Source organism: Saccoglossus kowalevskii, chromosome 3 (assembly GCF_978046115.1).
Source record: "Saccoglossus kowalevskii chromosome 3, keSacKowa6.1, whole genome shotgun sequence".
Lineage (NCBI taxonomy): Eukaryota > Metazoa > Hemichordata > Enteropneusta > Harrimaniidae > Saccoglossus > Saccoglossus kowalevskii.
In genome coordinates, this window is record NC_140643.1 from 43,212,879 (window position 1) to 43,231,216 (window position 18,338).

An 18,338-nucleotide genomic window follows, 5' to 3' on the forward strand; every position below is an offset into this window, starting at 1 on the left:
AACAGAAACTGGCATCCATTAGGCCCGGTCAAACAGAAACTGGTATCCATTAGGCCCGGTCAAACACAAACTGGCATCCATTAGGCCTGGTCAAACACAAAATGGCATCCATTAGGCCTGGTCAAACACAAACTGGCATCCATTAGGCCTGGTCAAACACAAACTGGCATCTATTAGGCCTGCTCAAACACAAACTGGCGTCCACTAGACCTGGTCAAACAAAAACTGGCATCCATTAGGCCTGGTCAAACACAAACTGTCGTCCACTAGGCCCAGTCAAACAGAAACTGGCATCCATTAGGCCTGGTCAAACACAAACTGTCGTCCACTAGGCCCGGTCAAACACAAACTGGCATCCATTAGGCCTGGTCAAACACAAAATGGCATCCATTAGGCCCGGTCAAACACAAACTGGCATCCACTAGGCCCGGTCAAACACAAACTGGCATCCATTAGGCCTGGTCAAACACAAACTGGCATCCATTAGGCCCAGTCAAACACAAACTGGCATCCATTAGGCCCGGTCAAACACAAACTGGCGTCCACTAGACCCAATCAAACAAAAACTGGCATCCATTAGGCCTGGTCAAACACAAACTTTCATCCACTAGGCCCAGTCAAACAGAAACTGGCATCCATTAGGCCTGGTCAAACACAAACTGTCGTCCACTAGGCCCGGTCAAACAGAAACTGGCATCCATTAGGCCTGGTCAAACACAAAATGGCATCCATTAGGCCTGGTGAAACGCAAACTGGCATCCACTAGGCCCGGTCAAACACAAACTGGCATCCATTAGGCCTGGTCAAACACAAACTGGCGTCCACTCGGCCCGGTCAAACACAAACCGGCATCCATTAGGCCCGGTCAAACACAAACTGGCATCCATTAGGCCTGGTCAAACACAAACTGGCATCCATTAGGCCCGGTCAAACAGAAACTGGCATCCATTAGGCCTGGTCAAACACAAAATGGCATCCATTAGGCCTGGTCAAACACAAACTGGCATCCATTAGGCCTGGTCAAACACAAACTGGCATCCATTAGGCCTGGTCAAACACAAACTGTCGTCCACTAGGCCTGGTCAAACACAAACTGGCTTCCATTAGGCCTGGTCAAACACAAACTGTCGTCCACTAGGCCCGGTCAGACACAAACTGGCATCCATTAGGCCTGGTCAAACACAAAGTGGCATCCATTAGGCCCGGTCAAACACAAACTGGCATCCATTAGGCCTGGTCAAACCCAAACTGTCGTTCACTAGGCCCGGTCAAACAGAAACTGGCATCCATTAATCTCAATCAAACAGAAACTGGCATCCATTAGACCTGGTCAAACACAAACTGGCATCCATTAGGCCCAGTCAAACACAAACTGGCATCCATTTGGCCCGGTCAAACAGAATCTAGCATCCATTAGGCCTGGTCAAACACAAACTGGCATCCATTAGGCCTGGTCAAACACAAACTTGCATCCATTAGGCCCGGTCAAACACAAACTGGCATCCATTAGGCCTGGTCAAACACAAACTAGCATCCATTAGGCCTGGTCAAACACAAACTGTCGTCCACTATGCCCGGTCAAACACAAACTGGCATCCATTAGGCCCTTTCAAACAGAAACTGGCATCCATTATGCCTGGTCAAACACAAACTGGCATCCATTAGGCCTGGTCAAACACAAACTGGCATCCATAAGGCCTGGTCAAACACAAACTGGCATCCATTAGGCCCGGTCAAACAGAAACTGGTATCCATTAGGCCCGGTCAAACACAAACTGGCATCCATTAGGCCTGGTCAAACACAAAATGGCATCCATTAGGCCTGGTCAAACACAAACTGGCATCCATTAGGCCTGGTCAAACACAAACTGGCATCCATTAGGCCTGCTCAAACACAAACTGGCGTCCACTAGACCTGGTCAAACAAAAACAGGCATCCATTAGTCCTGGTCAAACACAAACTGTCGTCCACTAGGCCCAGTCAAACAGAAACTGGCGTCCATTAGGCCTGGTCAAACACAAACTGTCGTCCACTAGGCCCGGTCAAACACAAACTGGCATCCATTAGGCCTGGTCAAACACAAAATGGCATCCATTAGGCCCGGTCAAACACAAACTGGCATCCACTAGGCCCGGTCAAACACAAACTGGCATCCATTAGGCCTGGTCAAACATAAACTGGCATCCATTAGGCCCGGTCAAACACAAACTGGCATCCATTAGGCCCGGTCAAACACAAACTGGCGTCCACTAGACCCAATCAAACAAAAACTGGCATCCATTAGGCCTGGTCAAACACAAACTTTCATCCACTAGGCCCGGTCAAACAGAAACTGGCATCCATTAGGCCTGGTCAAACACAAACTGTCGTCCACTAGGCCCGGTCAAACACAAACTGGCATCCATTAGGCCTGGTCAAACACAAAATGGCATCCATTAGGCCTGGTCAAACGCAAACTGGCATCCACTAGGCCCGGTCAAACACAAACTGGCATCCATTAGGCCTGGTCAAACACAAACTGGCGTCCACTAGACCCGGTCAAACACAAACTGGCATCCATTAGGCCCGGTCAAACACAAACTGGCATCCATTAGGCCTGGTCAAACACAAACTGGCATCCATTAGGCCCGGTCAAACAGAAACTGGCATCCATTAGGCCTGGTCAAACACAAAATGGCATCCATTAGGCCTGGTCAAACACAAACTGGCATCCATTAGGCCTGGTCAAACACAAACTGGCATCCATTAGGCCTGGTCAAACACAAACTGTCGTCCACTAGGCCTGGTCAAACACAAACTGGCATCCATTAGGCCCTTTCAAACAGAAACTGGCATCCATTATGCCTGGTAAAACACAAACTGGCATCCATTAGGCCCGGTCAAACACAAACTGGCATCCATTAGGCCTGGTCAAACACAAACTGGCATCCATTAGGCCCAGTCAAACACAAACTGTCATCCATTAGGCCTGGTCAAACACAAACTGTCGTCCACTAGGCTCAGTCAAACACAAACTGGCATCCACTAGGCCCGGTCAAACAGAAACTGGCATTTACTAGACCCGGTCAAACACAAACTGGCATCCATTAGGCCTGGTCAAACGCAAACTGGCATCCACTAGGCCCGGTCAAACACAAACTGGCATCCATTAGGCCTGGTCAAACACAAACTGGCGTCCACTCGGCCCGGTCAAACACAAACCGGCATCCATTAGGCCCGGTCAAACACAAACTGGCATCCATTAGGCCTGGTCAAACACAAACTGGCGTCCACTAGACCCGGTCAAACACAAACTGGCATCCATTAGGCCCGGTCAAACACAAACTGGCATCCATTAGGCCTGGTCAAACACAAACTGTCATCCACTAGGCCCAGTCAAACAGAAACTGGCATCCATTAGGCCTGGTCAAACACAAACTGTCGTCCACTAGGCCCGGTCAAACACAAACTGGCATCCATTAGGCCTGGTCAAACACAAAATGGCATCCTTTAGGCCCAGTCAAACGCAAACTGGCGTCCACTAGACCCGGTCAAACACAAACTGGCATCCATTAGGCCCGGTCAAACACAAACTGGCATCCACTAGGCCCGGTCAAACACAAACTGTCGTCCACTAGGCCCGGTCAAACACAAACTGGCATCCATTAGGCCTGGTCAAACACAAAATGGCATCCTTTAGGCCCAGCCAAACACAAACTGGCATCCACTAGGCCCGGTCAAACACAAACTGGCATCCATTAGGCCTGGTCAAACACAAACTGGCGTCCACTAGACCCGGTCAAACACAAACTGGCATCCATTAGGCCCGGTCAAACACAAACTGGCATCCACTAGGCCCGGTCAAACAGAAACTGGCATGCCAAAAGTTAGATGAATTAGAAAATATTTTTGTATTTATTTTTGTGCACAAATAATCTTTGATGTTTGGATTTCCAATGTTTCACTGAAATAGATTCCTTCCTCTTCAGTTAAATATATTTACAGTATGACTGTAGTGTTTATCATTTGATTCTATTGCTTAGTATTAGTAATTTATTCAAATTCACTTGCCTTCTATTTTTGACTTGCATGTTCGAAGTACACAGTTAGTACGCAGTTAGTCTGTCTGTCTTAATTTGTGTACTTGCATTACTGATGTTGCATGGACAAAAATACAGATATATACCAACTTCCAACGACATGCTAATCCTAAGCTTAACGAACATTTCTTATCAAGTCACATTCTTATTTAATTAAACTTCAATTAAATCACAACCCTATACACGTATAAAGACGTGTTTTAATCCAAACATAACGCAACTACCAGTATAATAAAAGTTAATCCAGTTAATCCTAGAAACAAAACAGGTAGCAATACAAGTGTATGTGTCTGTCCGTCTGTTCTACTAATATCAAGAATCATGTGTTGTTTTTTGATGAAACTCAATGCATGGATGCTCTTGGCTAATGCGTAGATTTGATTAGGTCTTAGGTTAAATCCATACATACTAATTGCCTAATTTGCATGATAATTAGGTAATTTTTGGACAGATGGTGGATATTAACATACTTGCATACTGTCACTTATGATATAAGGAAATCATGAACATACTCACATAATATCACTTATGATATAAGGGAATCATGAACATACTCACTTAATGTTACTTATGATATAAAGGAATCATGAACATACTCACATAATGTCACTTATGATATAAGGGAATCATGAACATACTCACATAATGTCACTTATGATATAAGGGAATCATGAACATACTCACATAATGTCACTTATGATATAAGAGAATCATGAACATACATAATGTTACTTATGATATAAAGGAATCATGAACATACTCACATAATGTTACTTATGATATAAGGGAATCATGAACATACTCACATAATGTCACTTATGATATAAGGGAATCATGAACATACTCACATAATGTCACTTATGATATAAGGGAATCATGTACATACTCGCATAATATCACTTATGATATAAGGGAATCATGAACATACACACATAATGTCACTTATGATATAAGGGAATCATGAACATACTCACATAATGTCACTTATGATATAAGGGAATCATGTACATACTTGCATAATATCACTTATGATATAAGGGAATCATGAACATACTCACATAATGTCACTTATGATATAAGGGAATCATGAACATACTTGCATAATATCACTTATGATATAAGGGAATCATGTACATACTCGCATAATATCACTTATGGTATAAGGGAATCATGTACATACTCACATAATGTCACTTATGATATAAGGGAATCATGAACATACTCACATAATGTCACTTATGATATAAGGGAATCATGAACATACTCACATAATGTCACTTATGATATAAGGGAATCATGTACATACTTGCATAATATCACTTATGATATAAGGGAATCATGAACATACTCACATAATGTCACTTATGATATAAGGGAATCATGAACATACTTGCATAATATCACTTATGATATAAGGGAATCATGTACATACTCGCATAATATCACTTATGGTATAAGGGAATCATGTACATACTCACATAATGTCACTTATGATATAAGGGAATCATGAACATACTTGCATAATATCACTTATGATATAAGGGAATCATGAACATACTCACATAATGTCACTTATGATATAAGGGAATCATGAACATACTTGCAAAATGTCACTTATGATATAAGGGAATCATGTACATACTCGCATAATATCACTTATGATATAATGGAATCATGTACATACTCACATAATGTCACTTATGATATAAGGGAATCATGAACATACTTGCATAATATCACTTATGATATAAGGGAATCATGAACATACTCACATAATGTCACTTATGATATAAGGGAATCATGAACATACTTGCATAATATCACTTATGATATAAGGGAATCATGTACATACTCGCATAATATCACTTATGATATAAGGGAATCATGTACATACTCACATAATGTCACTTATGATATAAGGGAATCATGAACATACTTGCATAATATCACTTATGATATAAGGGAATCATGAACATACTCACATAATGTCACTTATGATATAAGGGAATCATGAACATACTTGCATAATGTCACTTATGATATAAGGGAATCATGAACATACTTGCATAATATCACTTATGATATAAGGGAATCATGTACATACTCGCATAATATCACTTATGATATAAGGGAATCATGAACATACTCACATAATGTCACTTATGATATAAGGGAATCATGAACATACTTGCATAATATCACTTATGATATAAGGGAATCATGTACATACTTGCATAATATCAGTTATGATATAAGGGAATCATGTACATACTCACATAATGTCACTTATGATATAAGGGAATCATGAACATACTCGCATATCACTTATGATATAAAGCACTGCTGTAGATAGGCAGGACATACAACTATATTAAGCACTATAATTGTTTTGTCAGGCAAGATATCTAATCGAAATATCATATATATGCACGTCATCATAAATGATGATGATTTCATTTAATATTTGTTGTTGTTATATCATAGCCATTTTGAACCACTCTGATCAGTGCTTGCAGTTATGTTTTTCAATGCCATATATTCGCCCTGTTTGAATCGCATCTGCTCAAGTGTAAAGGCAAGTCTGTGGTCAAAATAAGTTTTTTATGCAATAAATACAAGTTTTGTTTTATGTGATGTGCTTCTAATGAATACAGTATTTGGTATTTGTACTTCATGCCTCATAGCACACAGGAGTTATTTCTAAGCTTTATTAGTCCCCGTTCGGACACAGTCCGAAAACGGGGACTTATGTTTAAACCTCCATGTGTCTGCGTGCGTGCGTGAGTGAGTCTGTGCGTGCGTCTGAACCTGTATCTTAGAAATGCCTGGACCAATCACAATCAAACTTCACACATACATCATACATGATATTATACATATGCATGTCAATTTGTTTCACGATCTGATTCAAGATGGCTGAATGGCAGCCATTTTTGTGCTAAAAATCATCAAAATCAAGCATTTCTCGGCTGTTTACAGATGGATTTTGTTCAAACTTGGTATATACATTAGACATTATGGGACCTTGATGCAAATAATTTTGTTTTTCAGGTAAGAATCAAAATGGCCGACTGGTGGCCAAACGGTGGCCATCTTTGTGCTAAAAAATCATCAAATATCAAGCATTTATGGATGGATTCTGTTCAAACTTACATATATACATATATTAGACATTACAGGTACCTGATTTTTCAGATTGGAGTCAAAATGGCTGTCTGGCGGCCATTTTGTTTTAATGGATGGGCTTCTAGACCTATATCTCTGACTTGTTTTGACTGATTATATTCAAATTTTAAATATTCATTATACTCATGTCATAGATAAACAGATATATTGGTTTGACGATACTATTCAAAATGGCCGAATGGTGGTCATTTTTGTGCTAAAAAATCATCAAATATCACGCATTTATGGATGGATTTCGTTTAAACTTGGTACATACATTAGACATTACGGGTTCCTGATGCACGTCATTTTATTTTTCAGATTGAATTAAAAATGGCTGACTGGTAGCCATTTTGTTTTAATGATTGGGCTTCTAGAGCCATATCTCTTAAATGCTTCGACTGATTATATTCAAATTTTATATATTCGTTATACATCATGTTATATATATATACATGTATTCAAAATGGATAAGTACTTGTTTGACGATCAGATACAAATGTCAATCATTTTAATGTTAAAAAATCATATTCCATGGTTATATTCCAGCTATATTACTATAAACAAAACTATATATCTTAAATTTGATAACTAACGGGGACTGTGCCATGCATGGCTTGTTTGATTTATATTGTAGTCAAAACCTGATGAAGTTGGTAATGCAGTGAAGTCTGCTATTGACATTGGTTATCGTCATTTTGATACTGCATATGCATATTTCAATGAAAAAGAAATCGGAGATGCCTTGAAAGAAGTTCTCAGTGATGGAAAAGTTAAGAGAGAAGAACTTTTCATCGTTACTAAGGTTAATATTATTACAATTGATAGACTTGCTGTGTATAATTTATGCAACTGCATTTTTTGACTGTCACGTGGCAGATATGCATTGTGTCAAACTTTAAAGATGGTATTAATTATGTCTACTCAGAATAATTACTTATACTAAATCACTGTCTTCCTAGTGTTTGAAATTCAATGAAATTTTATGTAGTTTTCAAAAAAAAATTTTGTTTTAATTTTATATTAGATCTAGTATTATTTGTATTCACAGCTGTTATACTTGTCTCCAGAATCTGTACGTAAAAATTTCATGGAATCCTACAAGAAGTTACAGTTGGATTATATTGATTTGTATTTGATACATACACCTATACCACTACAGGTACAATTAGTTTAAGTTTAAGTATCATTGTGGTCTGAACTGCATAATATTGTACATTCTATTGTGCTATTATTGTCCTCCTGTGACGTCTTTTATACCAACAACATACATACTATGTACTATTTCCTCCTGTGACGTCTTTACACCAACAACATACATACTAGAAGAATAGAAGAATAGAATAATGCTTTATTAATACCGTAAAGAAAGAGTTAACATTTCCTTTTAGGTTTTCAGATTAATAAAGTAAATAATAAAAGTACATGAAATATAAAAATTGATTTAAAAAGAATTCAACATTAGTGAACAATTCAACATTAGTGAACGACAAGAATACTACAGACAAATATTAATAATATAAGAAATATTAAAATACAGTGATATGTAAGTATCACTGTATGTAGCATTAGAATATGTAAAAAATATAAAAGAACATGACAAAATAAAAGAATTAGTCTTGTTTAGATTTAACTAAATATTTGCAGAGAGTGATAAGATGGTTTGTATTTGGTGACTGTAGTACAAGTTTAAATTGTTCTTTTTTGTTTAAGTTTTGGTAATCACTGTTAATTTCTTTAAGGATATTATATATGTCATCTCTGTGTTCTGTGTACAGTTTACATTCTAGTAAATGATGTAATTCATCTTCTATTTCTTTACAGTGGGTGCATAATCTGTCTTTTATCAGTGTTTTTGGTTTTGTGTACCTTCCTGTTTCTACAGCTAGTTTGTGACTACTTGTTCTAAATTGTGCTAGTATTTTGATGTAATGTCTGTTATCTATGTGTTTTATGTAATGTTCCATGTCTAGTGTGGTTTTGTATGTACTGTAAGTGCGCAGTTTTGCATCATCTCTTTTATTGTCATTAATTGTTCCATGTGTTAGTGTAATATTCTCTAATTGAAATTATCACTTCTTGTATTGTTATATTATCTATATTACATTTAGTATATATTTCTAAGTTGTCTTCTAATGACTTCAACCATGACCCCGGGTAATTATTTTTCTTCATTTCCTTCAGTGCATAGTATGCCAAGTTGTTGTAGTCAAGAGTTATTAGGTGTTTATAATACCTAACTGCTTGGCAGTATATTTTGGAGATAAGGGGTTCCCGTCCCATTTCCATCCTACAGGCTATTTTGTTTGTCTTATTATTTAAATTTAAAATTTGTCTGCAGAAACGGATGTGATACTTTTCAGTTTCTGTCTTATCCCATGTAGCAGGTTTGAGAAGGACACCCCAAATTTCTCCTGCATATGTTAGGATTGGTAATTGGGTCATATTTAACAGCTTTAATTTAATATTAATATTATTTGTATTATGTAAATATAGTTGTGATTGTATACATTGTGCTTTGTATGCTTTGTCTGCTAGTCTATCAGCTGTAGTTACAATATTACTATTTGACTTAAAAATTACTCCTAGGTACGTGTATTGTTCTTTGACATCTATTTCTTCTTTTCCATAGGTGAATTTTTGTGATAATATTTTACACCAGTTTTCCTGAATATGACAATTTTTGTTTTTGATGTGTTGACTTGTAGCCCCCAACTAACTGTATATGTATGAAGGTAATTTAGTGCATTTTGTAGCCCTACCTTTGTAGTAGACAATAATGCAATGTCATCTGCATATTGTAGACAGTTAATATGTTTACCATCTAAGTCTGGTGCTGGCATTTCAATATTTGACAGTCCTTCAATAAAGTCATTCATAAAGATGTTAAACAATGTTGGGCTTAAAGGGCAGCCCTGTTTAACACCATTATCTAGCTTGAAATGTGGTGTTATAACATCTCCTAATTTTATAACAAAGTCCATGTTTTTGTACATCATTTTCATAATGTTATATACTTGACCGTTGATGTTATTTTTCAGTAGTTTATATTGCAGTGCTGTTCTCCACACTGTATCAAAACATTTTCTTAAATCCACAAAGCAGCAGAATATTTTTTCCTTTCTTAATTGATATTTTTTAATAATGGTGTGGAGTGTCAATATATGGTCAGTAGTGCGATGTTTGTTACGAAAACCTGCTTGGTTTGGATGTATGGTGAAGTTACTTTCTAAATAGCTGGATATTCTTTTGTTAATAATACTACTAAATATTTTAGCAATGATGTTGCTAATAGATATACCACGGTAGTTATTAATATCCATTTTATCACCTGTTTTGTGTACTGGTGTTATAACATTTGTGTTCCATGACTGTGGATAAATACCAGTTTCCAAGATGTGGTTATACATTTGTTGTAAAGCTTGTTTCACTATTTTGTTGCTATATTTCAACGGTTCTCCTGGTATTCCGTCTGGTCCAGTTGCTTTATTGTTTTTCAGTTTTCTTGTTGCATGAATAATTTCCTGTAATGTTATAGGTTTGTTTAGTTCATGATTGTTGTCCATTTCTTTCTCTAGCTGCAACAGCCTGTCTTCGATTTCTTTTATTCTCTCAATGGGAGTTGTATCATTTCTACTGATTTTCTGAAAATGTTCAATCCATGCTGTATATGGAATTTCTTTTATTGAACTGTTTTCTTTTGTCTGTATTAATAAGTTTATCTTCTTCCAAAAAGTTTGTACTTCATCGTTCTCATCTGCTTGTTCAATGTTTGATAATAATTTTTGTTGTTTCTCTTTCTGTAGTTTCTTTACATAATTTTTGAATTTCTTCTTCTTAGTGTAGTACATATTCTTAGTTTACCATCTGTTGGATTTTTTTGTAACATTTTTGAAAGTGTTTGTAATTCCTTTTTCATCATATTACATTGTCTATCAGTGAATTTTACTTTGTTTTGTTGTGTTTTCTTCTTTACTTTCTTATGTATGGAGCATTTATTTGCAAATATGTCCATTAATGTTTGAAATTCATGAGCGATCTCATCACTTTCTTTGCTGTTATTGTAATTTTTTAAGAATGTATTTGCAATGTCTTCGCTCTCCTTTGTTTTCATGTAGATTTTATACAGTTCTTTATTTATTGTGTTCCATTGGTATTTTGATGGTGCCTGCGCCTGTAGGTTTTTATTTATATCCATGTTCTCTTTATAACTACTTTGTGTTTTTAGAATTGTTCTGATTGGGCAGTGGTCACTGGTTGTATGTAGTTCTTGTACTTCAAAATGAATGATACTCTTAAGAAGTTCTTCACTAGCTATGCTGTAATCAACAGTACTTGCACCATGGTAACTATAACATGTCAGTTTTCCTGACCAGTCACCGGGAGTTCTTCCATTTACTATTCTCAAGTGGTTTGTCTTACATAATCTAACAAGTTCTTCTCCAAATTCATTTTTCCATGTGTCTGCGTTTCTCCTTTTCTTGATGTTTGTATCATAAATGTATGTATCTGGTATTGGGAGGTTTGTTTGTAACTTGTCTTCATCATCTATAATAATATCTTCAAGTTCTTTGGTTCTTGCATTGAAGTCACCTTGTATGATTATATTTCCTTTCATTTTGAATTCTTGTATTTCATTGTGCAGTTCTTCATATGGGTCATTGTTATTTTGGTTGTAATAACTTGAATTTTTTGGTGGTATGTATGTTGTCCCAATTTAAACATCTTTTTCTAAATGGAAAAACTTTTTTCTTAATTTACACCATATTGTATAGCTATTTCTTGTTGGTATGATTTGGATTCCTTCTTTTATACTATTTCTGATAAAAATGCTGATACCACCTGATGATCTCCATGCTTTCTTATTTTTTGTTCTAATTTTGTGATACACATAATATCCCATTGGTTTTGGTATCAGTCCTTTACTTTCCTTGTCAAGCCAGGTCTCAGTCATTGCATAAAAGTGGTAGTTTTTTATGTGATATGTTCTATGTCTAATGTTCTTTCTGTTTTGCTATCCAATGTTTGACGAGTTGGTTTGTAGTTATATCTTAGGCCTGCTGTATTCCAGTGACCAATATTGATGTAATTTGGTGTCATTTCATTGTATATACATTGTCTCTTTTTTTTCTTTATCGTCACTGTCATTATTGGTAATTATTTATATTTTCGTTGTTTGTGTTGCTGTCCTGACAGTGTCTGTAATTCTGTGATGTTTGCCATTTAGTATCATAGTAGCTCTTCCATGGTGTTGTTTAGCCTCTATGTACTATTTCCTCCTGTGACGTCTTTACACCAACAACATACATACTATGTACTATTTCCTCCTGTGACGTCTTTACACCAACAACATACATACTATGTACTATTTCCTCCTGTGACGTCTTTACACCAACAACATGCTTACTATGTACTATTTCCTCCTGTGACGTCTTTACACCAACAACATACATACTATGTACTATTTCCTCCTGTGACGTCTTTACACCAACAACATACATACTATGTACTATTTCCTCCTGTGACGTCTTTACACCAACAACATGCTTACTATGTACTATTTCCTCCTGTGACGTCTTTACACCAACAACATACATACTATGTACTATTTCCTCCTGTGACGTCTTTACACCAACAACATACATACTATGTACTATTTCCTCCTGTGACGTCTTTACACCAACAACATGCATACTATTGACTATTTCCTCCTGTGACGTCTTTACACCAACAACATACATACTATGTACTATTTCCTCCTGTGACGTCTTTACACCAACAACATGCTTACTATGTACTATTTCCTCCTGTGACGTCTTTACACTAACAACATGCTTACTATGTACTATTTCCTCCTGTGACGTCTTTACCACCAACAACATACATACTATGTACTATTTCCTCCTGTGACGTCTTTACACCAACAACATACATACTATGTACTATTTCCTCCTGTGACGTCTTTACACCAACAACGTACATACTATGCACTATTTCCTCCTGTGACGTCTTTACACCAACAACGTACATACTATGCACCATTTTCTTCTGTGTCTTCTGCAAGATGGTTTACCAACCAAAACTTTTCAGTACATAAGATAGATGCATCTTTTTTCAACTTGATATAGAAAATATAAATTAGAATAACTGAGTGAGTAGAAATTGGATACACTTGCCTATCTCTACGGTCCCTACAGTTAGACAGCTTGCAGACAAAAATCATAAAAATCTAAGAAAAAATATTCAAAACAATCTTCCAAGTAAACGCTCCAACAGTTGTTAGTGTATCTGATTTCTACTCATTCATTCATTCTTATTTATGTTTTATTATATTCCGTGTCACAATTGAAAAAAACCTGCATGTACCATTCTTCAACTGCATGATGTACTCATGTAATTTTCATATATAACTAGTGCAGAGGGTATATGGATTCAACAATTTTAAATAGTTTACTGATTTTAACTGTTGAATTTTCTTGATGTCATATATATGACACATCACCTGGTTATGTGTTTGAACCAGCTACCCGTCAATTTTTAAAAGATTGGGTCTTCTACTACTGTTCTTAAGGTAGCGGGACTATTATTTGCATACTTGTTTTCATCTTCTAATTGAGACCAAATGACTACAAATAGACCCAGGAAAGTATATATTTTTGGAATCGCCATACTTCAAGCTTTTCAAAAATGTGTTTTACATGCCCGTATCTGCATTCCACGACGCGTTACTCAATCAAAGGTGAAAAAATATTTTTTTTTGTGAAAAAAATAATTACGCAGTTGTGCTGGTGATAAGAAGTTTTTTTTTCATTTTTCCTAGTTGTTCAATAATCTGGTAAATTGAATGTGTCTGGTCAGTTTTATTCAAGCAACGCTTTTTAAAAAGTGGTGTGCTGAATTTTAATTTCTGTTTTAGTCGCATTGCCCCCAACTCAAACCACAACATGTTGGTAAATAATCCATGAAATAGTTTGTCTGGACACATTCAAGTTCCTCACATTGTCACCTTAAAGCTGTGAAAATTTGGTGTTAATCTGACAACAATAAGTATACGTTATTTTTTGTTAAAGACCTTGTACTAGTATTTTGAAAAACATAAACTCCTAGAAAATGTCCATGAAGTCACAGCAATGATTTTCAAGCTTGTTTATCTGCACAAGCGATTTGTTTTCCCATCAAGGTCTGTTTTAACATGTGTAGGGGCATCCAAATGTGTAAGGCTATTGGAATCTAAAAAAAATAAAGGAATAGGATAGCTATAATTCGATAAAATCGGCAGATGAAAACACCAAAATCAGCGATTTTTTCAGTGGCTGTGTGACCTTGTGTCTGACACATTCATATGCAAATGACTTCAGAAAATCTACATTTTAACCAACTTACATGACATTCTATGGTATGTCGAATTTATCAGATGAAAGTTTATAGTGCATTTCATCAATAAATAAATAAATGTGAAAATCTTAATTTTCAACACAAATAATAGTCTTGCTACCTTAAATGGAAGCTGGCATGAATATTTATTGCATTGTTTAAAAGGTTATCTTTTGGCTACAAGTTAATCCATGTAATACATACTGAGTCATGTGACTATTTATCATTACATGGAATGAAAAATACAAAAAAAGTTGTCAAAAACAACAACTCATGGCCCTTTAATTTATATCTTAAAGGCTGATGAGACTGGAGGACTGAAGAAAGATGAGACGGGTGCATATGTAACAGATGATATTGATTATCTTGATACATATAAGGTATGTGGCCAGTATACATGTCTTAACCTTGATTGATTGATTGATTGATTGATTTATTTATTTATTTATTTATTATTTATTTATTTATTTATTTATTTATTTATTTATTTCAATTGAGTCAATATAAAAAAAATAATAATAAATAAATATTCATTTACTTGTTCATTCATTCATTCATTCACTCACTCATTTTCTTGATTGCCTGTCTTTCTCACGGCTGAATCAATCACTGTATTTGAATAATATCAGGTTATTACAAGGATACTGCAAATATGCAGTATGGCAAGTATGGTGAGAGTATTGACTGACACGCAGCGGAGGTCAATGTGTCTGTGCACGGTACTGTCTTTTCCCCCCAGACATACATCATGGACAAGCCATAATCCAAAACGTTTAGAACAGATTTAGTGAACTTTCCACTTCGTGTGGGGTCCAATCACCCCCCCCCCCCCAACACTAACGATTTGCCTTCTCTCGGGGGGGGGGGTGAATTTCAAGTCTAATTTGCTTTTTGGTGACATTCCATGGAATATGAATTATGAGTTGGGGGGCATTGTTATTAAAGAAGTACGAAAATTTCTTAAACATCTTTGGAAACACAGAAATGAAAGTAGTATGAATTCACCATGAGATCTATTGTCAATTTTATTTTATTTTATTCAGTTTCATATATGTATGATTTTTCCTTTTCTGTTTTCTTTTCTTCTTTTATTTTGTTGCCGTTTCGAAGGCTTAATAAATATTATTATTATTATTATTATTATAGAGGACATTACGTGCGTAATCATTCCATATTAGAAATTCATATTTGCTAATATGGTAGGATGAAAATACCCAGTGCAATACAACAAAATTACAGCACGCTGTAATGCCGTTACGGTGACAGGTGTAAAATAATATGCTATAAATATTTAGGTAATTCACATTCTCATTCAAATTCTGCAGGAAATGGAAAAACTGGTAGATGATGGGTTGGTCAAGTCTATTGGTGTCTCCAACTTCAATCACAAACAGTTGGAACGTATTCTTGGTGTAGCTAAACACAAACCAGTGACCAATCAGGTAATATTCATTTGGGTTCATCCAATTTATCAATACATCATTGTCTGATGCCATTATGCATAACAAAAATGTTGTTAGTGATCGTCAGTAGATATGGGTTTGTTGATTTTGAGACACAATTGCTCTCAAAAACACAGAGTTGATGATACAGGAAAGAAGTTGCATAATTGTAATTGAATAAAACTTGGAGTTTGGTTATATCTCACAAATAGAGGAAAGGGGTATGTATCTCTTGACTAAAAGTTTCTTATTTTGTCATCATCTATCACCGTTTCTTTTTTATGCTCAGATCCAAAAAACACTTTCATTTCAAGCATTTCAACAGACAGGTTCCCTTGTTCATGCTATTAACATGGCCTTTGTTGGTGTCCCTCTTTTGCATTTATTAGTTTGAGTAAATGTTTGACCTCTGTTCCCAAGTATGCTTGACACCTTGACCTCTGTTTTCAAGTATGCTTGACACCTTGACCTCTGTTTTAAAGTATGCTTGACACCTTGACCTCTGTTCCCAAGTATGCTTGACATCTTGACCTCTGTTCTCAAGTATGCTTGACACCTTGACCTCTCTTCCCCAAGTATGCTTGACATCTTGACCTCTGTTCCAAAGTATGCTTGACAGCTTGACCTCTGTTCCCAAGTATGCTTGACATCTTGACCTCTGTTCCCAAGTATGATTGACAGCTTGACCTCTGTTCCCAAGTATGCTTGACAGCTTGACCTCTGTTCCCAAGTATGCTTGACACCTTGACCTCTGTTCCCAAGTATGGTTGACAGCTTGACCCCTGTTCCCAAGTATGCTTGACACCTTGACCTCTGTTCCCAAGTATGCTTGACAGCTTGACCTCTATTCCCAAGTATGCTTGACAGCTTGACCTCTGTTCTCAAGTATGCTTGACAGCTTGACCTCTGTTCCCAAGTATGCTTGACACCTTGACCTCTGTTCCCAAGTATGCTTGACAGCTTGACCTCTGTTCCTAAGTATGCTTGACAGCTTGACCCCTGTTCCCAAGTATGATTGACAGCTTGACCTATGTTCCCAAGTATGCTTGACCCCTTGACCTCTGTTCCGAAGTATGCTTGACAGCTTGACCTCTGTTCCCAAGTATTCTTGACAGCTTGACCCCTGTTCCCAAGTATGCTAGACAGCTTGACCTCTGTTCCCAAGTACATGTATGCTTGACAGCTGTTCCTATGTATGCTTGACAGCTTGACCCCTGTTCCCAAGTATGATTGACAGCTTGACCTCTGTTCCCAAGTATGCTTGACAGTTTGACCTCTGTTCCCAAGTATTCTTGACAGCTTGACCCCTGTTCCCAAGTATGCTTGACAGCTTGACCTCTGTTCCCAAGTACATGTATGCTTGACAACTGTTCCTAAGTATGCTTGACAGCTTGACCCCTGTTCCCAAGTATGATTGACAGCTTGACCTATGTTCCCAAGTATTCTTGACCCCTTGACCTCTGTTCTGAAGTATGCTTGACAGCTTGACCTCTGTTCCCAAGTACATGTATGCTTGACAGCTGTTCCCAAGTATGCTTGACACCTTGACCTCTATTCCCAAGTATGCTTGACACCTTGACCTATGTTCCCAAGTATGCTTGACACCTTGACCTCTGTTCCCAAGTATGCTTGACAGCTTGACCTCTGTTCCTAAGTATGCTTGACAGCTTGACCCCTGTTCCCAAGTATGATTGACAGCTTGACCTCTGTTCCCAAGTATTCTTGACAGCTTGACCCCTGTTCCCAAGTATGCTTGACAGCTTGACCTCTGTTCCCAAGTACATGTATGCTTGACAACTGTTCCTAAGTATGCTTGACAGCTTGACCCCTGTTCCCAAGTATGATTGACAGCTTGACCTATGTTCCCAAGTATTCTTGACCCCTTGACCTCTGTTCTGAAGTATGCTTGACAGCTTGACCTCTGTTCCCAAGTACATGTATGCTTGACAGCTGTTCCCAAGTATGCTTGACACCTTGACCTCTATTCCCAAGTATGCTTGACACCTTGACCTATGTTCCCAAGTATGCTTGACACCTTGACCTCTGTTTCCAAGTATGCTTGACACCTTGCCCTCTGTTCCCAAGTATGCTTGACCTTGACCTCTGTTTCCAAGTATGCTTGACAGCTTGACCTCTGTTCCCAAGTATGCTTGACAGCTTGACCTCTGTTCCCAAGTATTCTTGACAGCTTGACCCCTGTTCCCAAGTATGATTGACAGCTTGACCTATGTTCCCAAGTATGCTTGACATCTTGACCTCTGTTCCCAAGTACGGTTG

The 18,338-nt window shown here is 37.2% G+C and overlaps 1 protein-coding gene across 1 annotated transcript in view; it reads left to right on the forward strand.

The window, feature by feature from the left end:
* LOC102809069 (aldo-keto reductase family 1 member B1-like) overlaps positions 1–18,338 on the forward strand; it is a 51,969-nt gene that overhangs the window by 27,687 nt on the left and 5,944 nt on the right. Inside the window, exons 2-5 of the mRNA XM_006822997.3 lie at positions 7,883–8,050; positions 8,297–8,407; positions 14,919–14,999; positions 15,945–16,061. Of these exons, the coding sequence (XP_006823060.1) occupies positions 7,883–8,050; positions 8,297–8,407; positions 14,919–14,999; positions 15,945–16,061 (477 nt within the window). The remainder of the gene's footprint in view (positions 1–7,882; positions 8,051–8,296; positions 8,408–14,918; positions 15,000–15,944; positions 16,062–18,338) is intronic.